The 24,845-nt window shown below is 42.7% G+C and overlaps 1 protein-coding gene across 6 annotated transcripts in view; it reads right to left on the bottom strand.

Moving 5' to 3' along the window:
* Positions 1 to 399: 399 nt before the first annotated feature.
* Positions 400 to 24,845, bottom strand: part of KIAA1210 (KIAA1210 ortholog) — a 105,582-nt gene continuing 81,136 nt past the window's right edge. For all 6 annotated transcript variants that reach the window (XM_083159419.1, XM_083159416.1, XM_083159414.1 and 3 more), the window contains exons 7-12: positions 16,256 to 16,465; positions 13,591 to 13,681; positions 10,785 to 12,254; positions 10,366 to 10,466; positions 6,745 to 6,838; positions 400 to 3,328 (exon numbers count right to left, since the gene is read on the bottom strand). In XM_083159419.1, the coding sequence (XP_083015545.1) occupies positions 3,189 to 3,328; positions 6,745 to 6,838; positions 10,366 to 10,466; positions 10,785 to 12,254; positions 13,591 to 13,681; positions 16,256 to 16,465 (2,106 nt within the window). In that variant the 3' untranslated portion in view covers positions 400 to 3,188. The remainder of the gene's footprint in view (positions 3,329 to 6,744; positions 6,839 to 10,365; positions 10,467 to 10,784; positions 12,255 to 13,590; positions 13,682 to 16,255; positions 16,466 to 24,845) is intronic.

Below are 24,845 nucleotides of genomic sequence, written 5' to 3'. Positions count from 1 at the left end.
GGGACGAATCGACAGTTGTGACACGGAATTGAATACCCCCCCGTAGAGTTAACAGGAAGTGCTGAATTCCGCTAAGATAGCATGCCAGCGAGCATGAGATTCCTGGCAATGAGCGCGAAACCCCTGGTAACAAGCACATAGGTAAACATTTATAATGAATGTAAGGGAGGGGTGGGGTGCAAGACATTTTTTGGGCAGGTGAGGTCACACTACTGCCCAGACCCAAGACATGGAGGACCACCTGCACAGGGCAATAACATGGAGGATCACCTAGCCCAGTAACAAATTTTCATATAAATATAATTTTTCTATCATCCTATCAGATACCAAACTAAAAATTACAGAAAAATGGAATCTCAGATCTAAATTTAATGAATGATGAAAGATACACAAGTAGCATAAATATTATGAGCATTTAATAAACAAACAATTGACCATTCAATATACAAAACATATTCCCAAGAAGAGAACAGTATACAGAACAAATCAATTAAAAGGAGTTGCAAGATTGGTACATATGTAAACAGAGAATGGATATAAAAATGAAAATATATATTTTATATACATACACAAGAACGTGGAAGAACAAAGGTCTGTCCTGATCTCCTTGATTTCAAAGCCGTTTAGAACAACCAATTGATGATGTGGTTTTGAAAAGTGCATAGAAAATTTAAAACCGCAGAAAACAATCATTACATTATGTGTGAATATACAAATTTACTGATGATAAATTGCTTCCAAGATGAAGGAATGACTGAATGTAAAAAAAATAAAAGTATTTACAGTAAATATTGCAATGTTTAGAATACTGAACTGTGCTTATAAAGCAGCAGAAAGAGCTAAGATGTTTCACAACATAGTACTATGGTGGTTTTAGCATGTAAGACATCAGTTTTTAGGTTCTTAATGCACTAAACCTGTTTTACCGTTCAACCATTGCTTGGAAAGAGAACCCTATAATTTGTAACAGCTTGGTTTAAAAAACAAAACAAAAAAAACGCAATAAAACTCAATGTGACTGATCCACCTGAGAGAAAATATGATATACTTGTACTGTGCCCTAAAAGACAAGGAACTCAGATATATTGATATAAACACCCCTACTGATGCACAGTTAAACTGGCAAGCTAGTATAGCTGCCTCATCTAAGGATTCTTACAAAGGTATAGGAGATTCATGCATTAAACCAGTGGTTCTTAACCTCGGTCTGATAAATCCCAAAGCGCTATGAATGATGGTTTTCCTTCTCTCATTTGATGTATTGAGAACCCAAAACAGAGAGGAAAGAAATATAGTGTAATACCATTAACACATTTTTACACAGAAATCCAAGACAAGATGATTTTCAACTCGTACCAAAATATAGTGTCTACTGTTATTGTAGACTCAAACGTTTGATTGAGGGGAATATGATTTCCACCAATGGATTCCTCTCCTCCTTTCTCACTCAGAGTCTACAATAACAGTAGACAATATACAGTATTTTGGTACGAGTTGAAAATCATCCGGTCTTGGATTTCTGTGTAAAAATGTGTTACTGGTATTACACTATATTTCTTTCCTCTCTGTTTTGGGTCCTCAATACATCAAACGAGAGAAGGAAAACAATCATTCATAGTGCATTGGGATTTCTCAAAAACTCTTGTGGTATTGTCTGTTTTACCTTCACACTGTAGAGGATGCCTGGCCAACCATCCAGCTGTTGTGACTCCACGAGTCCAAGCATGCCTTGCCACAGTTTTGCTATTAGGGAATGCTAAACCTCAGGCAAGGCATGCTGGGATGTGTAGTTTCAGAATAGCTGGAGATCCACAAGTTGGGCAGGCATGCTGTAGAGGCATTTGTACATTTGGTTATTGCCGTGTTAATAACAAACCTAATTGTTTCCTAGGTTCATTGCGGTCGATGGTTTAATGTGCATATTAAACTTTTGTATATTATTTCTGTGCATAGAACTCAGTATATCTAGGTAAGGTAATGGAGTCATGCACTAGTGCGATGCACCTGGGAAGATGCAGGAACTCATGTATAAAGTATACAAAGGACACACAGACTCATTTGATCATGCTTTGGTCTTCAACTTGCACCTAGTTATCTGCCCAGGCTCTTGAGTTTGTCATGTATGGCAGCGATATCTGCTGAACAGTTGACCTGTGCAAAAACTCTTTTGATCTTAGAGAGATTATTACTGAAATCTAGTGGAGTGTGGAGTTTGGCAAATAGAGCATAAATGCAGCCCAGGAGGCTACAGTGACACCTCTGGACCACTAGCTAACTATTGCTATAAGGAACTCAGATGCATCAATCCGCCCTAGTTTGTGTAAGCATCACCCAAGAACACACAGGGCGCCAAATGTAATAGGGTGTGAGAATCAGAGAGTGAGGGGTTTTGAGAGAGTTTTCCCATTTTTTTTTAAAGCGGCAAACAATTACATAGCAAAACTAACCGGGTCTGCAGAGTAGATGATTGCGGTTTTAAAAAAAAAAGGGAAAACTCTCCCAAAATCTCTCACTTTCTGATTCTCATGCCCTATTACATTTGGCCCAGTATGCATGACAACATCCGGACGCACAGGTTAACGAAAAAAGTGTTGATCCACTTAGATCCAACTCTACAGGTCGACTGCCAGTTCACCACTGTTTTTACAGACCCTTCAACCATCTCACAGTTTTATAGGTTGCACAGTTTTTTATTGCTAGATTTTTTTGTTTTTAGATCTTAAAAGCACCTTTTTTTCCATACACATGGCTTTAAACAGTTAGAATAAAAACAGAATACAAAATGTGATTATTACCGGTGCAGTTCATAAATGATATACGCTGCACTTGACTTCCGCCTCAGAAACAAGTCTTCAGGTCATAAATGATGACTCACAATAATGTGCACATGGTTAGCAAGATGGGCAACAACGAAAAACAATGGCATATACTGTTTTAATTATACTACGATTCACATGGTGCATTTTCTAACAAAAATAAAATAAGAAAACATTTAATTTTACACCGAGCCCTTTTGGTAGACAAAAAGCAGCATTTAGAGTTTATAAAATAAAAAAATACTGCATTCCTTTTTTTAAAGGCAATTTACAGACAACATCTAAGACAGTTGAACAACTACTCATTGCTTTAGCTTTGTTCACAGTTAAAAGAAAAAAGAACATTTCTGACGGAACAAGACATATCTGTAACTACTGCACACTCTGGGGCATCTCGCTCCATGCCTTTGCCTTCTTCTTTGCCAAGGAGAACCATGGTGGTTCATCTGGGTTCTGTGGCTGAGAAGACCTCAGGTTTCTCCCCGGTGCCACCCGCACCTCTTCTGTTACAGCTATGAGCAAACAGGGCGATAACATTATATATGTAAAAGTGTACCAGACATCTCTTGTATGTCATATAAAAAAACACTTCCAGTGGAGATGTACATTTCAGATAAAGGGTTAAATAAATTTGCCCTTAACCCTTTAAGTGCCAAAGTTGCTGTGAGAGATCTTTAAAATATCCGCTAAAAATGCTTGTGTCACTTATAGCGAATGTTAATTTAGTATAAATATATACAAATCCAGCCAAGTCAATTATTGGACGCTTAATATTGCACCCAAGGAACAGTTGCTGTGAGCGACGTGAGCATTTTTGCAGATATTTTGGGGCTCTCTCACAGAAACGTTGGTACTCAAAGGGTTAACAAGAAACAATAAAAAAAATTATTAGTTGTGTTAAATAAAAACACATTTATGGCTATTGTGCATTGTTTTATGACTACACTTATAACGTTGTATTCAAGGCACTGGAATATTCAAAAAACCATAAAAACAGACAAAACTAAAGGCCCATACACACAGGTTTGAGCGTCTTTCAGCTCAAAGCCGCCCAGTGTGTATGCCCCCAGCGGTGAGCGCTGCTGCGCGCTCCCACATCATTGCCAGGAAAGCCGCTCATCTGCTGGTTATACAGCAGATGAGCGGCTTTCATGATGGCTTAGCATAGCTCTGCGCTATGCAACGCTGTCCCCCCCTCCGGCAGGGGGAAAGCCACTCAGTGTGTATGCACTGAGCGGCTTTCCCCGCAGCAATGATTGGCATCAGTGTGTATGGACCTTAAGGGGGTCATTCTAATTGACTCGTATTCCTGCAAGTTGGGCCCCATCCCGATGCTTGTGGGACTGTGCATGATCTTTATGCGCATGTGCAGTTCCCCTTTGTGGCTTGCATAGTAGCCGAGCCCATCGCAAACATCAGGGCAGACGGGACAAGGATCGCCCATGGAGACCCCCAGCATTTTATGGGCGCCCCCATAGAAAACACAGGGTGTTCCCATGGCTACACAGGCGGACAAATGCCTACCGGGTGCGGGCAGCTGACGTCACATGATGTCAGCCGCCCGCCCCGTCTTCATCCTGGCAGCCGCAAGTAAAAGTCAGTTCCCACTTATTTTTACTTGCGATGGCAGGAAAAATCATTTGATGGTCCACAACCATCGAATGATGATCTTCCTCCTAAGACACAGAAACAGTGAATTACTGTTACCTATTATCAGAGAGCCCACTGAAGGTACTCCAACATGTGACCACACAGATGGCATAATCACATACATTAAATGGCCACTTCTAGTATAAGCAGAAATTTGTGGCTGCTGGTTATAACAGCGAGCGGGAACATAGTATGTACACCTGCTGTATAAGCAAAAGGTGTCACATAACAAACAGGTGGCAGTACTGTAGAGATAATGCTGGAAAGTAGAGGCCCCCATCCACTAGTGCAGGGTATCACATGCGATACCCTGCAGCTGCGTGGAGGCACGGTCCCATATGATACACTGTGGGGGGTTATTCTGGTTGATTTACAGCCTTGCGAGTTCATTTAACCCCACCTTGCGAATGGTTGGCTGCCGCCACCCATTTGCAAGAGCAATTTACTCGCAGTGCATGCGGGTGAATCACAGGCCAGGGGGATTCACCCACATTTTTCGATGGTCGCCGACCATCAAAAGATGTGGAAGGTGCACGCATATATAAGGTTGCTCTGAGCATTAGCATGAGAACGCCCAGCGTCCTTTTGCATTTAATGTATCTTATGCGATCCTAGCAGGGGTTATGGCAGCCCATAGGATCTGCATCTGCGATGCACACGGGAACACGCCACACATCGCAATCGCAGGTAAATGACATGTGATGTGCGATTCATTGCAGCAATGCTTCGGAATCCCATAAAAAGTGGCCATATCGCTCTAGTGGATGGGGCCTGAAGTATCACTAATGCAGGGACTGATAAAACTAAGCGCTCTAAATAATGTAAATTGATCAAATACATGAAACTATGCTGAACAGACAAGTTTGTAAAATATATGTTTTGTAATACCACGGCATTCACCATACGATGGTTAATTACGGGGGCAAGTTCAGCTACTTCTAGCAAAATTCTTTTTTGTTAGTTCTGAATGAAGTGTTCTCATTGGGCTAGATTCTCTAAGCTTTAAAACTGATAAAATGGAGTGTGATAAACAGCCAGCCAATCAGCTCCTACCTGCCATGTCACAGGCTGTGTTTGAAAAATGTCAGGCAGGAGCTGATTGGCTGGCTGTTATCACTCTCCATTTTATCACTTTTGAAGCTTAGAGAATCTGGCCCAATGTCTGTTCTTTAAATTGAAATACCATTTTACAACTATCTAAACAATGAACCAAATGCAGCTTCCCCTATGATTCATCCCTAGCCATTAGGGCTTATCAAGAAGGTGCAAAGTGCTTCCTAAAAAGGCCATGGCTCCAGGAGAGAAAGCTAGACTATGGTTCCCTAAGGTTCTCAGGGGTGGCTGTTTGAAGCAGCGATAAGGGAGGGGAAGTAATTAAGTGCCTGGAACTTTATCACCGGCCAATCAGCTCCTGACTGTCCCCTTTTTAAACCGAGCCTGTAACTTAAGTCAGGAGCTGATTGGCCAGTGATAAAATACCAGGCACTTTATCACTTCTCCTCCCTTATCGCTGCTTCATACATCTACCCCTAAGTCACACAGAGACAACCCATACTTCCCAACATAGTCCATTCCAGGAGGGACAAAATGCTATTTATCTGGACTTCCCTCTTAATATATGATTGTCAGTTGAACTTATTGTCTTGAGTGCGAAACCACACTGATTGATAGATAGATAGGATAGAATAATAGGTACTTGTGTAGTTTCACAGCGCCAGCATCTGAGTCCCCTTGCGGGGCACGCTTCGCTCGCCCACGCTCGGTGGCTCGCTATGCTCGCCACGCTATCGAAAATCAACTCCATGCCAACATGGATAGTGTGGGTATGAACTATCCATGTTGGCATGGAGTTAAGTTAGTTTATTTTAGATAGTTTGCTGAGCGTAGAAACCGGAAGTAGCACGGCGCCATGCTGGCGCCGTGAAACTACACATGTACCGAATAATATAATATACATCAACCTGGGTAGGTGGCATTCGACTGAAAATGAAACAAGTCCCATCATGCCTTGTCAGTTTTGTTCTTAGTGAATGCTAAAATTATGGCAAGGCATGCTGGGATGTGTAGTTTCACAGCAGCTGGAGTTTGGCCATGCCTGCCTTGAACTAACATTTCAAAACTGTATTGATTTTTTGTCATGGTAAATCTTTGTGCCCAGGCTAAAAATGAATACAATTTTGAATGTGGCTGCCGGCATGTGTGCTGGTAAAGTAAGGTGAAAATCAGAATAAAAGAGCAGATGCAGCCAATGTACAGTATAATGTATTACAAGCCGTACCTGGAATATTAGTAGATGCCGGCTCAGACTTCTTTACTTCTAGCTCATGCAGACTAGTAACAATATTCTGTTTTGTAAAACATTCTGCGGTTCCCTAAACAGGTATGGAAAATATGAAGAATACATAAATTACCATTTTCAAAGCTCATGTTTATAGTATTACCTCTTTAGTCTTTATGTAGTGAATACATACATGCAGAGTAGTTGACTATATGCAGAAATTAGCACTAATTATTTCATTTATTATCATTCACTGATCCTGCCCCAAAAACAGAAATGACATTCTCTACTCACAAAGTAACCGAGTTTGCTTGTTAGAGGCTAGCAAGACACATGGATATTATTCCCACCATAACATATGACAATAAGAAAAAAGAAAGAATAATATATGGTCTATGTTATTGGATAAAAACATCCATGGGTACAAATAAGAAACATAATCCTTTTCTAAAATACCAGAGCATTCTATAATACAAGGGACAAGCTATTATAAATCTAGGCTGAACTGGATGGACACGGGTCTTTATTCAGCCCTACCTACTATGTAACTATGTAATGTGCTTACAGTATGTCCATGTATAGGAACATTGGAAATGTCCGTTGGTCTACCGCGGTAGCAGGGCCATAACTAGAGGGGGGCTAGTTGGTCATGCGACCCGGGAGCTGGACTAGGGGGGCATCTGCGACATTCCAGCTGGCCCCACGGATCAAAGGCAGCACGCAGAACAGAAGCTGTCAGAGCCAGATTATATGTAGAGCTAGTGGGGATGGATGTGATCAATCTAGAGCTCCGGTAATCATCCGACTAAATATCCTGTTTCCAGGTTGAGAGGAGCAGTCTACCCTGATGACCTCTCTCTGTCAGCGGCATGGAGCATCCTGACCTGATCCAGAGTTCAGCGACTGCAGACACGGCGGCGGTGGGTGCGGTCCGTCTCTTCTCTCCGTCCAGGCCCCTGCTCCAGGGGGCACCATCTTGGAGGAACCCGGCAATGATGATGTGCATCATCAGGGGCCTCATCAGTCTTGTGTGGGGTGAGTGTGGCTACACAGGCTGTGTCCAGTGTCTCCGGCACCTATTTGACTATCTCATCTGCCTCCTGCATTACATGAAGTGGTGCTGCACTACAATTAGCTTTGGCACCCACTATCTGGGACTGGGGCTACATATTATTGTGGGATAGATCCCACTAATTGCCTTGCAATCCCCACTGACTGTTGAACTGGCCGAGATTTCCTGCACACAGCCAGATTAACTGACCCTTGTGTGTGTATGGATCCCTGTGGCCACTCATTCCCTGGAGTATAATAATTTAACGTAGTGCACTATTATTAGCTTCTGTTCAAGCTGTCAATTTTTTCTATGCATTTGGCAGTGTGCTAGCCACTGCCATCTTCCTCTGTGGCCATTCTACAGCTGAAGGAATATGGAATCTAATGTTCAAAAAATACTATGTGCGATTTACATCTCTACTACTAGACTTCTTCACCAGATTGATGACATACAGGGTGGTACCCGGTCTTATACCTGCAGTCCTGAGCGATGTGCTGAAGATGCTGAGGGAGGTTTGCCTACATCTATTGTACCTGCAGCTCTTACTACTACTATACCGGGTCATATTCTGGATGCGTACTCTTCGATGGGTCTGACAAAAATCTGGACTATTTTCTGTTCAATAACTGACTGCATTGAGGTAATTATGATTCACCTAAAACATCCTTCTTTGCTGCTGATGGAAATTACTAGATCCTGGACTTCGATGTTCAAATATTCTGGATGTTTTCGGGTTCTTCTCAAAAGCCTGGGGCTAATCTTGCTTTTTCAGCTGTTCGAGAGCTGTCCAAATTATAATGACACATATAACATTAATCCGAAGTGCCTTTTCTGACTGTTCCTTTTGTTATTTTCCTTGCTGTCGCATTCTCTACTGCGTTCAACCTCTACATGGTATTATTGTTGGTATACCTTGGCTATACGTATTTAATGCCCACTGGGTCATTGCCCCACACAGTCCATTTTTCTATTATCCGTACACTGGGGGGGGGGGGGGGATTTGGGTTATTTTAGTGTATTGAGGGGGGGGGGGGGTGAGTGGGAAGGGAAGGTTAGTGTAGTTATAGTGATAGGAGGGGTATGGTTAAGGGATCAAGTACTCCTTAGTTGGGGGTGGGTTGTACAGGGTGGGGGATATGTGGGAGATTTGTTTTGGGCCTTTTGGGTGGGTTTCTTTAATTTATATTTCTTATTTTCTTGATTTTGTAATATTCATTTTCTCCAGTCTAGTGATACTCCTATATTTCTATTGTTATTTTACTATTTTTGGTGGTGGGTTGGATGATCCTGGATGGTGTCTCCCGGTGTCTAGTCTACAGCAATTTCAAATATATAGATTTGTTACTATTAATAATAATATCCTGTCTATTTCATGCTGTATATGTACCCTGTGATCCTTATTTTAACATGTGTGATACTTGCAGACTGTGTATGTTATACTCCTTGCTTAGATCGGGAGTGCCCGCGCAATGCACCCCTGGGACCGATGAAGAAGTTTCTAAAGGCCGCCGGGGGACACTGTGGGACCATTGGGGGATCAGGTAACATTCCAAAAACTGTAAAAATCCGTGGTATTTCGGCTAAGGGATACTCAACCCGTACTCCTGTGTCTGCATACTGCATACTGACCTGCCCACATTCTGACTACCTAGTTCTTTTGCTACAAAACAAGTAAAGCTAGTGATGTCACAGTGTGCTCCGCCTGGGGTACAGTATATCCTGCACATCTACCTCGCCCCCACCCTTAATCTTGCTATGGCCATAGCCCTAAGAAAAGTTTCTAACACTAGGAAACTATTGGTGGCATTCTGCAACTATCACTATCCACATGAGCCTGAAGGTGCCCACAGACGCTACAATTGTACTGTGCTATGCGTTTTTGTCTGTACAATGGTTCTATACAATTTTTCTTCCAGCTTGCTATGAGATGTGCACTTGGATGCATGCGATGCGATGCGATGAACCCATGTTTGTAATGTTAAATTTCAGATGTAGTCTAAAAAGTACGTGCAGCACGTACTTTTTTAGACATACAATATCGGGCTCCCGGGAACGCGCATCGCACAAGCCCATAAACACCATCCAAAAATTGTACATAAGATACGTTTTGTGCTTAAAAAGTACAAAACGCATTCGATAATTGATGCGTCTGTGGGCACCTTAAACCCCATTTGCTATGCCTCCAAACACAGACAAAGTTATTTAATGTAACGCTCAAATTAATACAGTATGCAAAATTCTGACCCCCCTCTGTTACAATGTTCCATCCATATCACAGCACTATCTGCTTTTGGTTTGTTCATAGTTCTGAATATATTAGACTTTGTCATCCAAATTAGTTCTTTGCCGAGTCCATCAGTTCATCACTAACCGTATGACTTCACAGCTTGCAAGGAGTGATCCCCATAAGTCACACTTTGTAATGATTTTAATTAGGTAACTATTTTTTTATTGATCAGTTTTTAATTCAGTTATTTTTCAAATGGTTATAACCTTAAACTTTCTTTTGTGCAAAAAGTATAAATTAGAACTTTGGCAATGTTTTATTCACTAGTTAAAACCAGTACCTCGGCTTTGTCGCTCTCAGTCAGAATACTCTGCTCCCTGGCAAGAGGATGACCCTGGAATCCTTTCTGCTTCAGTTTTGCCATCGTAATCCAGGCAGGTTCTTAGGAGGAAAGACAACATGCATTTATTAGACTTTGTCATCATAGAGGCAGGATGAGCTTCTACTTCTTAATGAAATTCCCCAATACTGTATCTTCCCTAATAACACCATCACCGTTATGCTCTCAGCTATACAAATTGATAGGCTCAGAATAATTCTAAGACATTTTGCAGACAATGCAGGACACTGATCAATGAGATATTCGTTTAGTAATTCTTCTCGTCTATTCTACATATTCTCTGGAAACAATAAAATGTACAGACACAAACAGATGTACAGTACAGTATGCAATTATTATGTAGACCACATGAAACCTACCTGTGTTTTCTCTCGGTGAAAGCTCTTCTGCTTTAGGTCTCAGCTGATTTCTATCTTCACTGGTAGGAGCTGGTTTTCCAACTTTTAGGACCTCAGAATGAATATTTAGAGTCTTGGCAGGAGTGTGCATGCTGCGAGATGGAGCCAATGAACCTATGTCCGCAAGGGTTGAACCTTGCTTGGTAATCAAATGGTCAGGTTCATCGCTAAATTTTATAGAAGACGAAGTGCTCCTTAGCCTGACACCAAAAGGTATACACAACTCCTCTTTGCTCGTTTTAAAAGTTTCATTTACCTTATCACTTGTACTAAAACTAATGTCCTCGGCAGTAACGTCTGTACCATCAAATGATTCAGACCTGACTGTATTAGCTACCATATTCTTGCATGAGGTACTATCACTGGCATTAGATCCAACGGAGAGGACCCTTTGCCATGCTGGGGCTACAGTAAACCTTACTGGTTTGTTGGTGGTTTTAAGTTTACTGTCTGTGTCCACATCGGCTGGTTTTGTTACTTTGGATTCATCTTTGGAAGACTCCTTATTCGATACAACGCCAACATCACTGTCATGAGCCCCACCGGCCGGGCGTATGGAGAACAAGTGACTCATATGAGTTACAGGCACAATCTCATTACTAGCGACAAATTCATCCTTGCTGCTCTCAATAATACTTATGTCATCAAATGTCTCCTCTTTCTGCTCCAATGGTGATGGGTCATTTTCAACGGATCCATCAACATCAACATTTCCAACTGACTGATCTGATGCTTCTAGAATTACTTCTGCTAATGCTATTTCCATTGTTACCAGGCTTTCTGCATGAATATTTTCACAGGCTGTAACACATTCTAGAGCAAATTCACCAATGTCTTCAAATTCATTATCCTTTGTGACAGCAGTAACTGGTTTGGAGTTCAACAAATTAACTTTGGAGGTCTCACTCGCATGCAAAGTTACTTCTGGCAAATCATTCTGGGGGTGTGATAAGCAGGCCAAGGCTTTCTCATCTGTAACTTCATTCACCAGGACTTCATCCATTTCAGATAACGATGTGTCCACCTGATTTGTAATGGAACTTTCAGATACAACATATGCTAGATCTTGGCTGAGGTCTAAATGAGCAGTTTCTACTTCAGCATGACTAAATACCAAACATTTATCAATAGCTGCAATATCATTCTGCTTAACACAAGGCTGAAGACCAGAAGTCTTTGGCAGTAAAGATTTTTCTTCCTCGCTTTCTGTGTCCTTCTCAGCTGTGTCTAACAGATCTCCTATTGACAGCCTTGTTCCAATGAAATTCAGATCCTCTTCAATATGCTTAGATTCATTTTGGATGGATGCCATTGGTTTTCCAAGAGGATAGCTTTCAGAATCTACAGTGGTATTACTCAAGTTTGAGGTGTTCAATTCAGATGCACTATGAGGCCCAATCATGTCCACTTCTGATTCCTGTACTACCACATCTAAGGAGGAAAAAAAAAATTGGTACTTTTCTCCATCATCTCACATACTTCATCAATACGCAACCCATTCATTTCCAGACTTGTCTACAGGCAGTACAAGTGTAGATGGTTTAGTTATTTAATTGTAAGATCTACTGATTAACACATTTAAGCTCCATACAGGATGAGGAAGCGCACATGTTTAATGATACCGAGTGTACAAACAAGAGGATATAGTAAAATATATCGCTTAGAAAGCCCTTTCTGAACGATAAATTTTACTATATGAGGCTTAGAAAGGCAAACATGATATCGTACGAGGATAATATGAATTCAGAAGAGTGACCCAAAAGCCTACAATTTCTCAGAGAGTAACAATGTCCAAATGAAAAGGTGACAAGTCCCAGAAGGAGCGAGGAAGAAATAAATTTAAACAAAATCTAATGGGTGGTTATATCGGAGTCACTGACCCTCACCACAAATATCAACAGGTATATACCGATGTGCTGAAATTGTACAGGGGACGGTTTTACTATAAATCAACTGAAGCCTGTCCTTTGTTATCTTAACATTTGTCAGAATTCATAAATGTCCCTGAATCTCTCAGTACTCATTTGTTAAGATGTCATGGTAAGAAAAACATGAGTTCCAATCTGCCAGGTGACACACAGGATCTCAGAACACATTCATGCTGGGTACACACCAGAACGACCATGATCGTGCGACCATTTCCTTGAAATCGTAAGATGGTAGCATGATCTGTTGGAGCACACAATGTGCCCCTAAATGTGCTCACGATCTGTACCCAGTCAAAAGGAGTACGACAAATCCTTACTGCAGCAGGTAAAATCTCCAAAGTGACCAAACGACCAGGGGGGAGGCGCATCGGATCGGAATCGCATTGAAAACATGCCCTATCCTGCTTTTTAATTTTACATACAACTGGTCAAAATTGCATCAAAATTGGGGGAATAGAGCCCAAATCATTCTAGTGTGTACTCAGCATTAGAGGCAGGATACAGACCATTTCTCCCCTCTTTACGCTTACTAAAACATCAAAGGACCAGGATATGGCCGCTGTCATTGTAATTCCTTCCTATTATCTATCAGATTAGCATTGGATTAGTTACTAGGGGGAACTAGAGTAGATGAGTGATGGGGGGAGATCTTTGCTGCCAATAATTTCATAATCTTGAGCTCTGACGCAGATAATATATTTGATAAAGAATATAAAAATAGAGACTTTAAATCAAATAAAAGTGGTTTAAACCCCAGAAAATCAGCATTCTGTTGGTGTACTCCCTAATCATAAAGTGCTACTACAGTATGTAAAACACACTAATTGTGCTAGGACTACCTTCTGTACATGTCACTTGGTCATTCGGTGCTCCTTGCTCCGCAGATGGTTTTTCTGGAGGAGGAATGCTGACTAGTTGATGTGCCTCAACCTATAAACCAAATAAACAAAACAAAAATAGAAAGATTTATTTTCTTGTAACAAAAATGCCACAAAAAAAAAACAATTCCCTGTCATAGAATTAATAAATAAATGCTAGGAATAACATAATGGTCATTGAGAATATCAATGAATATTACTACATTCTTTTGCCATGAATAATAAAGCCCCGTACACACTAGGTGACCCCGTCGATGCCAATTTCAGCGGTGGCGGTGGCCCAGTGGGGGTTGCCGGCATCAGCAAGTGCATACACACTTGCCAATGCTGGCTCCAAGGTGAGCTGCATCATGGCCATCATTAAGCAGAACCTCCCTCGTTTGGATGAAGGAGGCATCAAGAGTACACACTAGAAGATAAAGTATATGATATCTGTCAGAATGGGCTTTCTAAAAGCTATCTTTATCTAACTTTATCTTCTAAGGTGTATGGGGCCTAAAACAAAAAAATGCATTTAGTTCTAAAATTTTTGATTTATTGCCAAAAAAATGCAAAATCATGCACTTAGGTCTCAAAAACCCTATGTTCAGTTCTGGAGGACATATCTCCAGAAGGAGATAAATACATTAGAGACTGTGCAAAGAAGGGCAACTAAAATGGTGCATGGCCTACATCACAAAACGTACCAGGAAAGACTAAAAGATCTTAATATGTATAGTGAAGGGAAAGGGGGGACATGATAGAAACTTTCAATTATATCAAGGGTTTTAACAAGGTACAGGTGGGAGACATTCTTCACAGGAAGAGGAGCAACAGAACACGAGGACATGCACTGAAACTAATAAGAGGAAGATTCAGGGGAAATTTGAGGAAGAATTACTTCACAGAAAGGGTAGTGGATAAGTGGAATAGCCTTCCATCAGAGGTGGTAGAGCCTAAGACAGTAGAGCAATTTAAACATGCTTGGGATAGGCATATTGATTTCCTGATATAGATCTCACTTCAAAGTAAAACCCCCTGAAATCTAATTCTATCTGCACGTTACATCTGCCCCACCTGCAGTGCACATGGTTTTGTCCATTTAAGAATTTGCCTTTGCAAATGCACCAGAATAAGGGCCTAAATGTATGTTGACCTCCATAGTGTCGAACTAGTGACCATATCCCTTCTCTGTCACAGTTACAGGTGTTATTTACATTTTTTACCACTGGGTGGTAGACAGAGGCCTTTACAACTTTTGCCTTGGGGCCTACAAATATCTTCAAATATGTGCTATAAAAAGAACTGGAGGGCCTTGTAATGTTACATAATATGCTCTGTACTTGGTGACACTACGGCATAAATGTATTAAGGTAGGGGATGTATTGAAGATGGGTTGTTGCACATATGAACCGATCAGATTCTATCTATTATCTTCTAGAAGGTGATAAATAAATGGTAAAATCTGTTTGGTTGCTATGGGCAACATCCCATCTTCAATAGAACTCCCATCTTCGTAAAGTTACCCCTACATGTCATAATGGGGCAGATGTACTAACCCCCCTTAGCGCTTCTCAAATAACGGGTCCCGCTTCTCCTGCATAACGAGGAGAAGCGGGCACCCATTATTTGCTAATGTATTAACCCCCGCCAAGCCGATAAGGAGAGCCGTTATGCCCAGCGTTAACGGCTCTCCTTATCGGCGCCCCCGGCGTCCCGCGCATGCTCAGTGCGCTTCCCCCCCCTGTCTGGCTCTAATGGGCATGCGCGAGATCTCGCAAAAACCGCGAGATCTCCTGCGCAGCCCGAGCCAGAAGCAGGGCTAGCGTTGTCCCCGCAGTGGGGGACAGGACAACGCTAGCCCATAGCTGGCGAAGCGGCCGGGGTGAATTAACGCCTTGAAGGCTGTTAAGTGCATTTTTGCACTTAACGCTGGTTCATACATCTGCCCCAATGTGATTTGGGAGTACTATGTTGCACAATGTGTACTGGCAGCCCTATAATGTGACATAATATGAACTAGGGCACTACTGCGGTTCAGAAAATAGGCATTGGGTCAGTGCAGTCAAGTTTCGACTGGCCCACAGGAATATAGGGGGAACTCCCTCCATCTCCCACTGGGCCCCACCTGCTCTTAATAAAATCTGGTACCAGACTTTGAACTTGAATTATACTTGTACTTGTGTTACCGTATACTGCACAAGACTATGGTATATTACAGTATTCCTGTTATTATGGTACATCATCATGCATGCACTAGCAATTTACTACATATATTTACCAAGGGGCCAAGCCCATACTCTATCGATTGGTTAGGCAAACATCTGTGGCGACTGGCGACACCCCTTAACATGGGCCCCTGAATTCTCCTGATTGGCCCTTCATACCTATTCTGACAATATGTGCAGTTATGCCCTAATTAAGAAGCCCTGTGGTCTATATTTTTGTTATAATATACATATTATAACACATAGATATTATTATAATACTAAACGGACATATGACCTCAACACAGACAGAAGAAGGTTCTAGGCAGAAGGGAAGGGCTTTTTTGGGGGGTCTTACAACAGTCTCAACTGCAATGGTAAGCACATCACGTTGTGAGAAAGTGTTAAGTGCAAGAGTGTTATATGTAATTAACATGTACCTTTGGTGGCTTCACATTCATGGCTGGTCTTCTACGCTTCTTTGGCGCAACAGCAATTCTGTGCTTTGCTGCAGAATAATCCAGAAAGGCCACAAACGTTGCTGGAGAAGTAAAATCTGATGGAGAAAAGTGGCTAGTTGGAGAGTTGGGACACAAATGCACATTGGAGTGCAATGGACTTATAAAGTGTGAAGATGATTCAGAGGATTCCTGTAGAGACAGCGGAACATGGTCTTTAATATGTGCATTATTAAAGCTTCGAACATGCAAGCACGGTGCAAAAAGATGCAGAAAGTACAGCAGGGTTCCAGTGCATGAAACAAAAAGATAGACAATGAAGCTACAAGAGATAGTACATATATATTTACTAGTAAGCCCGCTCGAAGAAAATGCTTCGAAAGCTAGTTTGCTACCTTATGATTGCCGCTGTGTTTATGCATGTGTGAAAGAGATGTAGTTTGACTAGCTGCCAACAGATATATATATATATATATATATTTCATTCTAGCACCTGCCATATTTGAAAACCCATACAGTTCCTCTTCCCTGCCTGGGGTTTCGCTGTCTGCTGTGGTGTTTCTAGCACAGGTGTGGTTAGCATATCAGTGCTGATATAGAGACCACACTGTGCTAGAAGCACTACAGCAGACAGCGACACCCCAGGCAGGCAAGAGGAACTGCATGGGTTTTCAAAGATGGCGGGTGCTAGAATGAACACACATATGTATATCTCATTCACCTTAATAAAATGCCTTCTCAGGCAGCCAGATAAAAGCCACACAAAATCTTGAAGCATTTGAATACCATCATTTGCACCTTACATTTTTTAGGATCCCTGTAATGTTTCTAAGGTTTAAGGTTAGGACTTTTACTAATGCAGTGACTAGGCTGAATTATGGAATAGGGATACGGTCAGAAATCATACTGATACATTTAGAAATAACATTATAGAACAGCTAAAATGTGTACACTTTATGCTTTGCCCCCAGGAAACAAAAAGATATCAATTTAAGTAAATTATATGACTCTTGTCTGAAAGTGGAGACTATTGTCTATTGTCTTCCTAGGATTCCAGGTGACGAAGTATGACTTTTCACCAATATGCTCAATTACTATGAAACCCTTCAGCATTTTCATGTATTTAAAAAGATAATTTAGTTGTCTACAACACAGTATTGTACTTCTAATTATTAGCTTCACCTAATTAAACCAAATTTGTAGAAACAAAAAGTAACCAATCCCATTATATAGCCACACCTAATGACTAAAACATGCGCAATTAACAGAATGACAATACTCACACCCACAAGCTCCATTTTGTTATTTAATGATCACATCATATACAGTATACACAATAATAAAACTAAAACCTATGTGACTGAGCATACTGAACCTTTACAGTGTAATGTGACATGCGATTATGCAAACAAAAAGGGATGATTCGGTTAAAGGCCCAGCGTGTGAAATTCTGCCCATGTGCACAGTTGCGAATGTCTTCACAGCCTTGCACACAGGAGGAAATCCATTCAGGACACTCACCAGCTAATGGATTCCCCCGTGTTCGCAAGTGCCGAATAAGTCTAGATTTACTCAGCGCTGCAAAGGCCATGGGGAGGAGGCCTGTGTTGACGTCAGCGGCCCTCCCTCCCAATGGCCGGGGAGCACCTGCATTTTCTGGGGCACTCAAAGAACGCATGGCTACTGCCCATAACCCCTTCAGTGGTAATCCCGCAAATTTTCCGGGCTGTGCTTCGGTGCCCAGACTTGCAAGCCCGGAAAATTCTTGGGATTACCACTACTTAGAACCGGGCAGCGCCGCTGAGCTGATGGCCGGAATCAGCTTCAGCGCTACCTGGCTCTGGCTGATCGGCGGGGCCTCCCCTTTCCCACCCGGTGTGCCTCCCCCGGCTGTGTGAACCTAGGCGTCACGCGACGTCACGCCGGGTTGCCAGTGGGCAGGGCCAGGCAGCGGCTGATACACAGTTCAGCGACAGTTCAGCGGTGCTGCCTAAACCCGGGGACACAGTGGTCGGGTTTTTTTAGGGAGCGCTCCCCAGGAAAAACTCGCTCACTGGGGAGCGCTTCCTAAAAAAAACAACAAAAAAAACCACCACTAAAGGGGTTAAATGGCCACAGGGTGTCAATTACCTTGTGAGCAGCCAGCGCACAGTGTACCGTGTTCATGTGCGGTAATCCAATAATCGATAGTGCTGCACATTTACAGCAGAGGGAACAGGTCTAAATCGGACCTAAAAATCACAAATTTAAATCACTAGGACATTTCGTATGGCCATCAGAAAAGGGTGTTGCTTCTGACCGGGCCAGGTAATAGGCCTCACACAAGGGGGGAGGGGTTATTCTGATTTGTTCGGTACCCCATGCAGACGCATTTCTGTGAATGTGCAGACAAAGGGTGTGGGGCATGGGTCGGCGGCGGATAGCACAGCCCATGGGAATGCCAAGCATTTCATTGGCATTCACAAGAAAACGCTTGGTGTTCCCAGGGAAATCTGTGATGATGCGGGTGCGGAGGGTGGGCAGCTGAGGTCAGCAGATGTCAGCAGCCCACCTGCTTCCCGCACAGGGCACCCGCACATCAGAGACACCATCAGGTGTCTGATTTGTGACGCTGGAGAAATCATTCAATGGTAACCTACCATCGAACTCCTGCCACGCACCTAAGGCTGCGGATGGATGATTATGCAAATCATTCATTTGCAGCTATGCAGAGGGATCGCGGGTGCGAGGGGGAGGGGCTTCCGGCCCTGCGGGCGGCGTTTAGTCCACGCGCAACGCTGCAAATTTCGCAGCGTTACATGTGGACCAGAATAAGGTCAAAGGTGTAGACACCAACAGGTAGAATGTTGCTGGTATTCATTCTTGGTACCTGGAAAATCGATTGCATATCGTCCTGCCAGATATATACGATATGAGTTACAAACTACTGAAATGATCATGAAATATCTCCCAGAACTACCCAGGTGTAATATATAGGATTGGACATGTATATCATATCATTACAAAAGGTCTCTGTACTAAACATGAAGACAATCTTGTAACAATCCAGTCATTTCCAACAAGGACATTTTATTTCTAGTCAAGGATTGAACAGAATATAAAAGTGATTATTAGCGTTTTATATTTTGGAAGAATCAACATATTCTACAAAGAACATCTGGCAGCGTTTTGCTCTGAGATCGTACATGCTATTAATCTTACTTCTTGCCAAAATCATCCACAAGGCAAACCCAGAACACGCCATCTGTCCTGATAACACACTTTATATGGGATCATGAGCTGGGCATCACTTTATTACACTTAACGTTATAAAACTGGATTCCAAGGCTTGTCCATTATTATTATTATAATTTTATTTATAAGGCGCCACAAGTGTTTCGCAGCGCCGTACAAAGGAACAATACAGGGAGACAAAGCTTGGCGTAACATTGAATAAATAACAAGAATACAGTACAAATAAAGAGCGCCACAGTTCAATACACATTACAGCTTGGATATAAGTAGTGAGGACTCCATCAACATACAACTAGAGGCTAGATGCCAATGATGGAGATGAGTATGCGGACAAAGATGGTCACTGAGTGTTGGAGTATAGGAGAGCTGTGAGTGACATGTGAAGAGAAGAGGGCTTTGACAACAGGAGGGAAGAGGGCCCTACTCGGAGGAGCTTACAATCTAGTAGGAAGGGGAGACAAACAGATTACAAGAGGTGCAAGCAAGTGGGTGGTGGTTAGATAGCAGGATGTAAACAGGCAAGGGGTCGGAAAACCATCTGGTTTATGCAGTGGAAGGGTATGCATGAGACTTCGGTGAAAACCATGTAAACCTACAAGGTACTTGTGTACTTTCACGGCTCCCATCGCATGCCAAATGTAGTGGCATGTGATGGCATGCGATTTTTGCAGTTTTTTTAAAAAAAAAATGCATTTTTAACAGAAATGCATCCAAATGCATTGAAATTAGTATCAAACATGTTCAATGGCCCCCAAATGTCATTTTTGAGGCTGTACCACCCCCACTATCAACGCGAACCCGAAGCGTGGTGAGTGCGAGGGGACGCGGACACCTGTGAAGCCCGCGAGGGGACGCGTATACCTGTGAAGGTATCCGTGTCCCCTCGCCACGCTTCGGGCTCGGTGGCTCGCTGCGCTCACCAAACTTTCTATTCTCAACTCAACGCCGACGTGGATAGTGGGGGTATGAAAAGGTCGTAGGACGCGTACCGCTGCGCTCGCCACACTTCAGGTTCGCGTTGATAGTGGGGGTGGTACAGCCTCAAAAATGACATTTGGGGGCCATTGAACATGTTTGATACTAATTTCAATGCATTTGGATGCATTTCTGTTAAAAATCGCATGCGATCGAATCGCATGCGATGCAATGCGATTTTTTCCTATACGATGGACATCGTGGGAGCCGTGATTGTACACAAGTACCACCTATAATTACCTAGAGGAGACGTGTTATTATTAGCTTTGCTATATTATATCCATGTGTAATTAGAAGAATGTTTTATAGACAGACAAAAACACAGAGTGGCTTTAAACTTGGCACCATAAACGGCGACTTCAGCTTCAGTTCCCTAAACCATGAAACTAAAATAGATCTTTAATATACACTGTGGTTAAACAATGCCCAACATGACTGCCATTTATCCAAAGTTACACGACTTCTCGATTATTTTTGTACACCGACCTGGGGATGGGCCCCCTCTGGCTCTCTGAAATACAGCTCAGTAGCTATTAATTGTGGTTTGTAGGGTCACAGTTCAACGATAATGACTGAAAGGCATCAGAACATCAGTTGTTCGCTCCAGCAACATTGTGCAGGGAGTACAAAAACAGCATATTTATAAAGAAATATAGTATAAATCAAAAATGTTCTGATTAATTTTTGTGTTTCACTGCCATGACAATGTGTTCTTTTATATAGATAGACAATACTGAGGTCATACACTCTTGCTGCAGTCAGGCCAAACACCCCTTCTCGCCTGTTAGGATTACACCTGCCAATATTGACAGACAAGGTATATAAGCTGTAGCAGCAGGAACAACAATACAATAATGTTTCAGTACAAATAAAGCTGTATTATACAAAGATTCCACAAGCAGCATATAACCAGTAACTTGATAATGCAACCACAGGATTAATGCTGAAGAAGGTTGACATCACATGGTGGTACAATATTGCAGAACAGGAAACAGGAGTGTATAGATTCATGGCCGAATACAGAAGAGGCAATTTGGGACGCAGCTGGACAATGTAACTAACACTGGCCTTGCAGTGAAGACTTGACTGCCTTTTGACAAAGTCCAATCAGTGCCCCTACACAGAGACAAGCCCCTTATGAAATAATAATAATTAAGCTGTGGAGCTGCACACTTGATCCTTGAAGAAGCCGCCACATAAGTAGGCGGCGAAACGCGTCGATCTACAAACTATTCTCTGCCCGCCGGCCCCTTGTCCGAACCTCAAACAGCATCCCTAACAGCATCCCTAACTGAAATTTGGCTGAGGTACAGCAACCTGGAAAAAAGGTTTGGAGGTTTCTATTGGGTACATGCGCTTACCAGTATACTAATATAGTAGCTACTGAGGAGTTGACAACTACAAAGCCTGCCCCTTAACATTCCCATACCAAGACTGCCGAAAAGTTACTTACTAAACCTACTAACAGACTGGGTGCATGTTTATGAATTGTCCTCCAAATTATCTGGATAACTAAGGAAGGACTCACTTCAAGTTGTCATTGGGAGGAGAGGGGGTGGAGAGAGGAGGAACAAGGTACCTAAACGGAACCTTGCAGGCTTGCCACGCGTTGGGCACAGTGTCTCGCTACGCTCCATGAACCTGGTTACTAAATGCAACTAGTGGTGACATGGATAGTGAAGGAGCAAGCCGCCCCCCCCCCCCCCCCCCGGCCTTGCTCCTCCTCCTGTGTGTGAAAGGTCATTTAGCCCACTAAAATTTAGCAACTACCGTGAAGCGAGCCTGGTGTTGAATATAACGTTACAGTGCAGCACACAGCTAATGTCATTGAATGGGAACTGGCATTTTGCCATCACCCTTCAGTGTTATTATGCCACTGTGCCTTTTTCACCTGGATGTGAGTATTAATTTGATGTGAAAAAAAACTGCACTGAATCTCTACACAAACTGTATGCTATGATGCAGCAGCAAGTCGCTGTACTGTTCTGTTGTGTAGATTCAGACTCAGTCATATACAGATATACTGTCTATATCTATTGCACATCAGATTCATCAGTGCAGTTGTGGAAAGCGGTTTTGTCATATCTCATTGTGATTAAGACACACATTCCAGTGAAAAAAAAAAGACGCACTTGCTCCAGACATCTTGTGACGCATGGCATATGGAGAGTAGGTGTAGTAAGGAGGACACGGACACACACACACACACACATATTTCCACAAGGTAGTGTATGTTACCCAAAGCAGTGTAAAAGAAGGATGGAACAAGAGGTAATTCCGTCCTTCACTACATTGGTTAGTGTGTACAGCCAATCCCGCTGCTCCAAGCCTCCTTTGCTCTGCCAGGTCTCTGCCTGTCTCCCACCCACCCTCCTCTTGCTCCCTCCTTCCGCTCATGTCGGACGACCTAGACCTCGTCTGTCAGCTATCCAGAAAGCCATCTGGTACAACAGTCTTTTTTCTGGAAAATGTTAAAAGGCCTGCACTAGACATTGTAGTATAAAAAGGGATTTATGATCTATATACACATTGAAACCAACTCCAACTGCACAGATTTCCAATGTCACAGATGTTGCTAAGGAAATCCATTAATTTAGAAGCTATCAAATAGAAACAGTTTTCAATGCCAGTTTTAGAAAGTACCAGGAGATATGAAGGTAAATTGTGGTACATAGCACAGACTTTGTCACTTATTGTAGAGCCTTCTCTGACAGGGGAGGGACCCTACTGCCTTCATAAAACAGAGGAGCATGGGATTAGCAGAATATGCTTACACATTTGTGTCTACAGGTTTTTCTACTATTACTTTCAGGAGGAGATTTAACAAGCAGAAAAAAAATAAAATAAAGCAGCTCAGTTAAAGAAAGGGAGTTTTCTTTTTAGTGTTGACTTAACCATCGTATCTGTCTATCTATAGATCTACACAAAGACATAGGGGAGTATTCATTCCTGGTCAACCTCCTGCAGCCATCTCCCGACGGGGGAGATGGCTGCGGGGCCCTATTTAATGCGGTCTTCCCCGACAGCATTGAACAGGGGTTCTCGGCAGAACGAGCCCGACATCACAAGCTGTCGGGCTTGTTCTGCCGAGAAAAGCCAGAAATAGGCAAGCTCCCGGCCGGAGCTCGTCTATTTCCGTCCTTAGCTCGCGGCCACGCCCCTTTCTCGCCGCTCGGCGGCCGGGACATTGAATCCCGACTGCCGAGCTCCAGGTGAGCAAATTGAGAAGGGACAGGGGCACGGCTGTCACGCTAGCTCGACAGCCGTGCCCCTGACATTGAATACCCCCCATAGTCTTATGCTGGTGAAACTATCAATAATTTAGGATAAAGTGTAAAGAGGCTTTACTGCACAAATACTGTAATATATCTATATGTTGTGTGATATACCCTGAACTGTACTCTGAGAGAACACAAATAATATCATAACATGGCATTAATTGGAGTTTATTTTGACATATACTGCAATTCAATTGATAGCTACATACTGCGGACTATATTCTAAATTAATTAGTGTTCTGGACATACTGTAGATTTAACACGGGCAGACAGACGTCCAGTCTGATGCGGTGTTTTATTTGTGTATAGATACACATGAACAAATTGTCCCGCACATGAATGTGTTATAACTCTTTATCGTAAACAATTTATGTGATTTCTGTAAATATCAGCCTTCCCTGCCTCAACTATTACTTCTGAGTCCACTCATCGGCAGGTAAAGGGTGTGTAGCCGACAGCAGTAACTCTCTATACCCGTCAGGATTTTGAGACACGGAGATTAAACACCGAATCTCCCCCTCCGCTGTAATCTGTACATGAGGGGAACTAGTAAGTGTTAGTGGCTAGTCCTGTTGCAGGGTCCTTTTCCAAACTGACTCATTCTTTACTTTTTGGCTATTATATATAACACAGAGTCAACAGGAGATACTCATGCTTCATCAGGCATCCTGCACTTAAGGTTATATCTTTTCATACTTTCCCTATCCCTGAATCCACTGATTAACGCAGATCTCCAACATTGGCAGGTATTCAATGCTGTTTGCGAGTGGTGACAGCGAGCAGGTCTTCCTGCTCGCTGTCACCACTCACCCTGACAGCATTCAACACACCCTCCGCATACGCCAATTCCCCCTCGCTCCGTTTTTTGAGCGAGGGAGAATTGGCGAATGCGGCTCCAGAAGCAGCGAGACCCGCGGCTAAAAACTGCGAGTTTTCTGCAGCAGCAGCGGGTCTCACTGTTTTGGGGAATTCTCGCCGTCCTGTGACGGCGAGGATTTCCCCAGAGCGTTGAATAGAGCGAGCGGCCGGCGCGGGGGTTAAACAGCGAGGATCGCTGGTTTTCTGCAATCCTCGCTGTTTAACCC

The sequence above is a fragment of the Crinia signifera genome, chromosome 9 (assembly GCF_055691185.1).
Source record: "Crinia signifera chromosome 9, ASM5569118v1, whole genome shotgun sequence".
NCBI lineage: Eukaryota > Metazoa > Chordata > Amphibia > Anura > Myobatrachidae > Crinia > Crinia signifera.
Note: the sequence above shows the minus strand (reverse complement) of the source record. Positions and strands in the feature narration are given on the sequence as shown.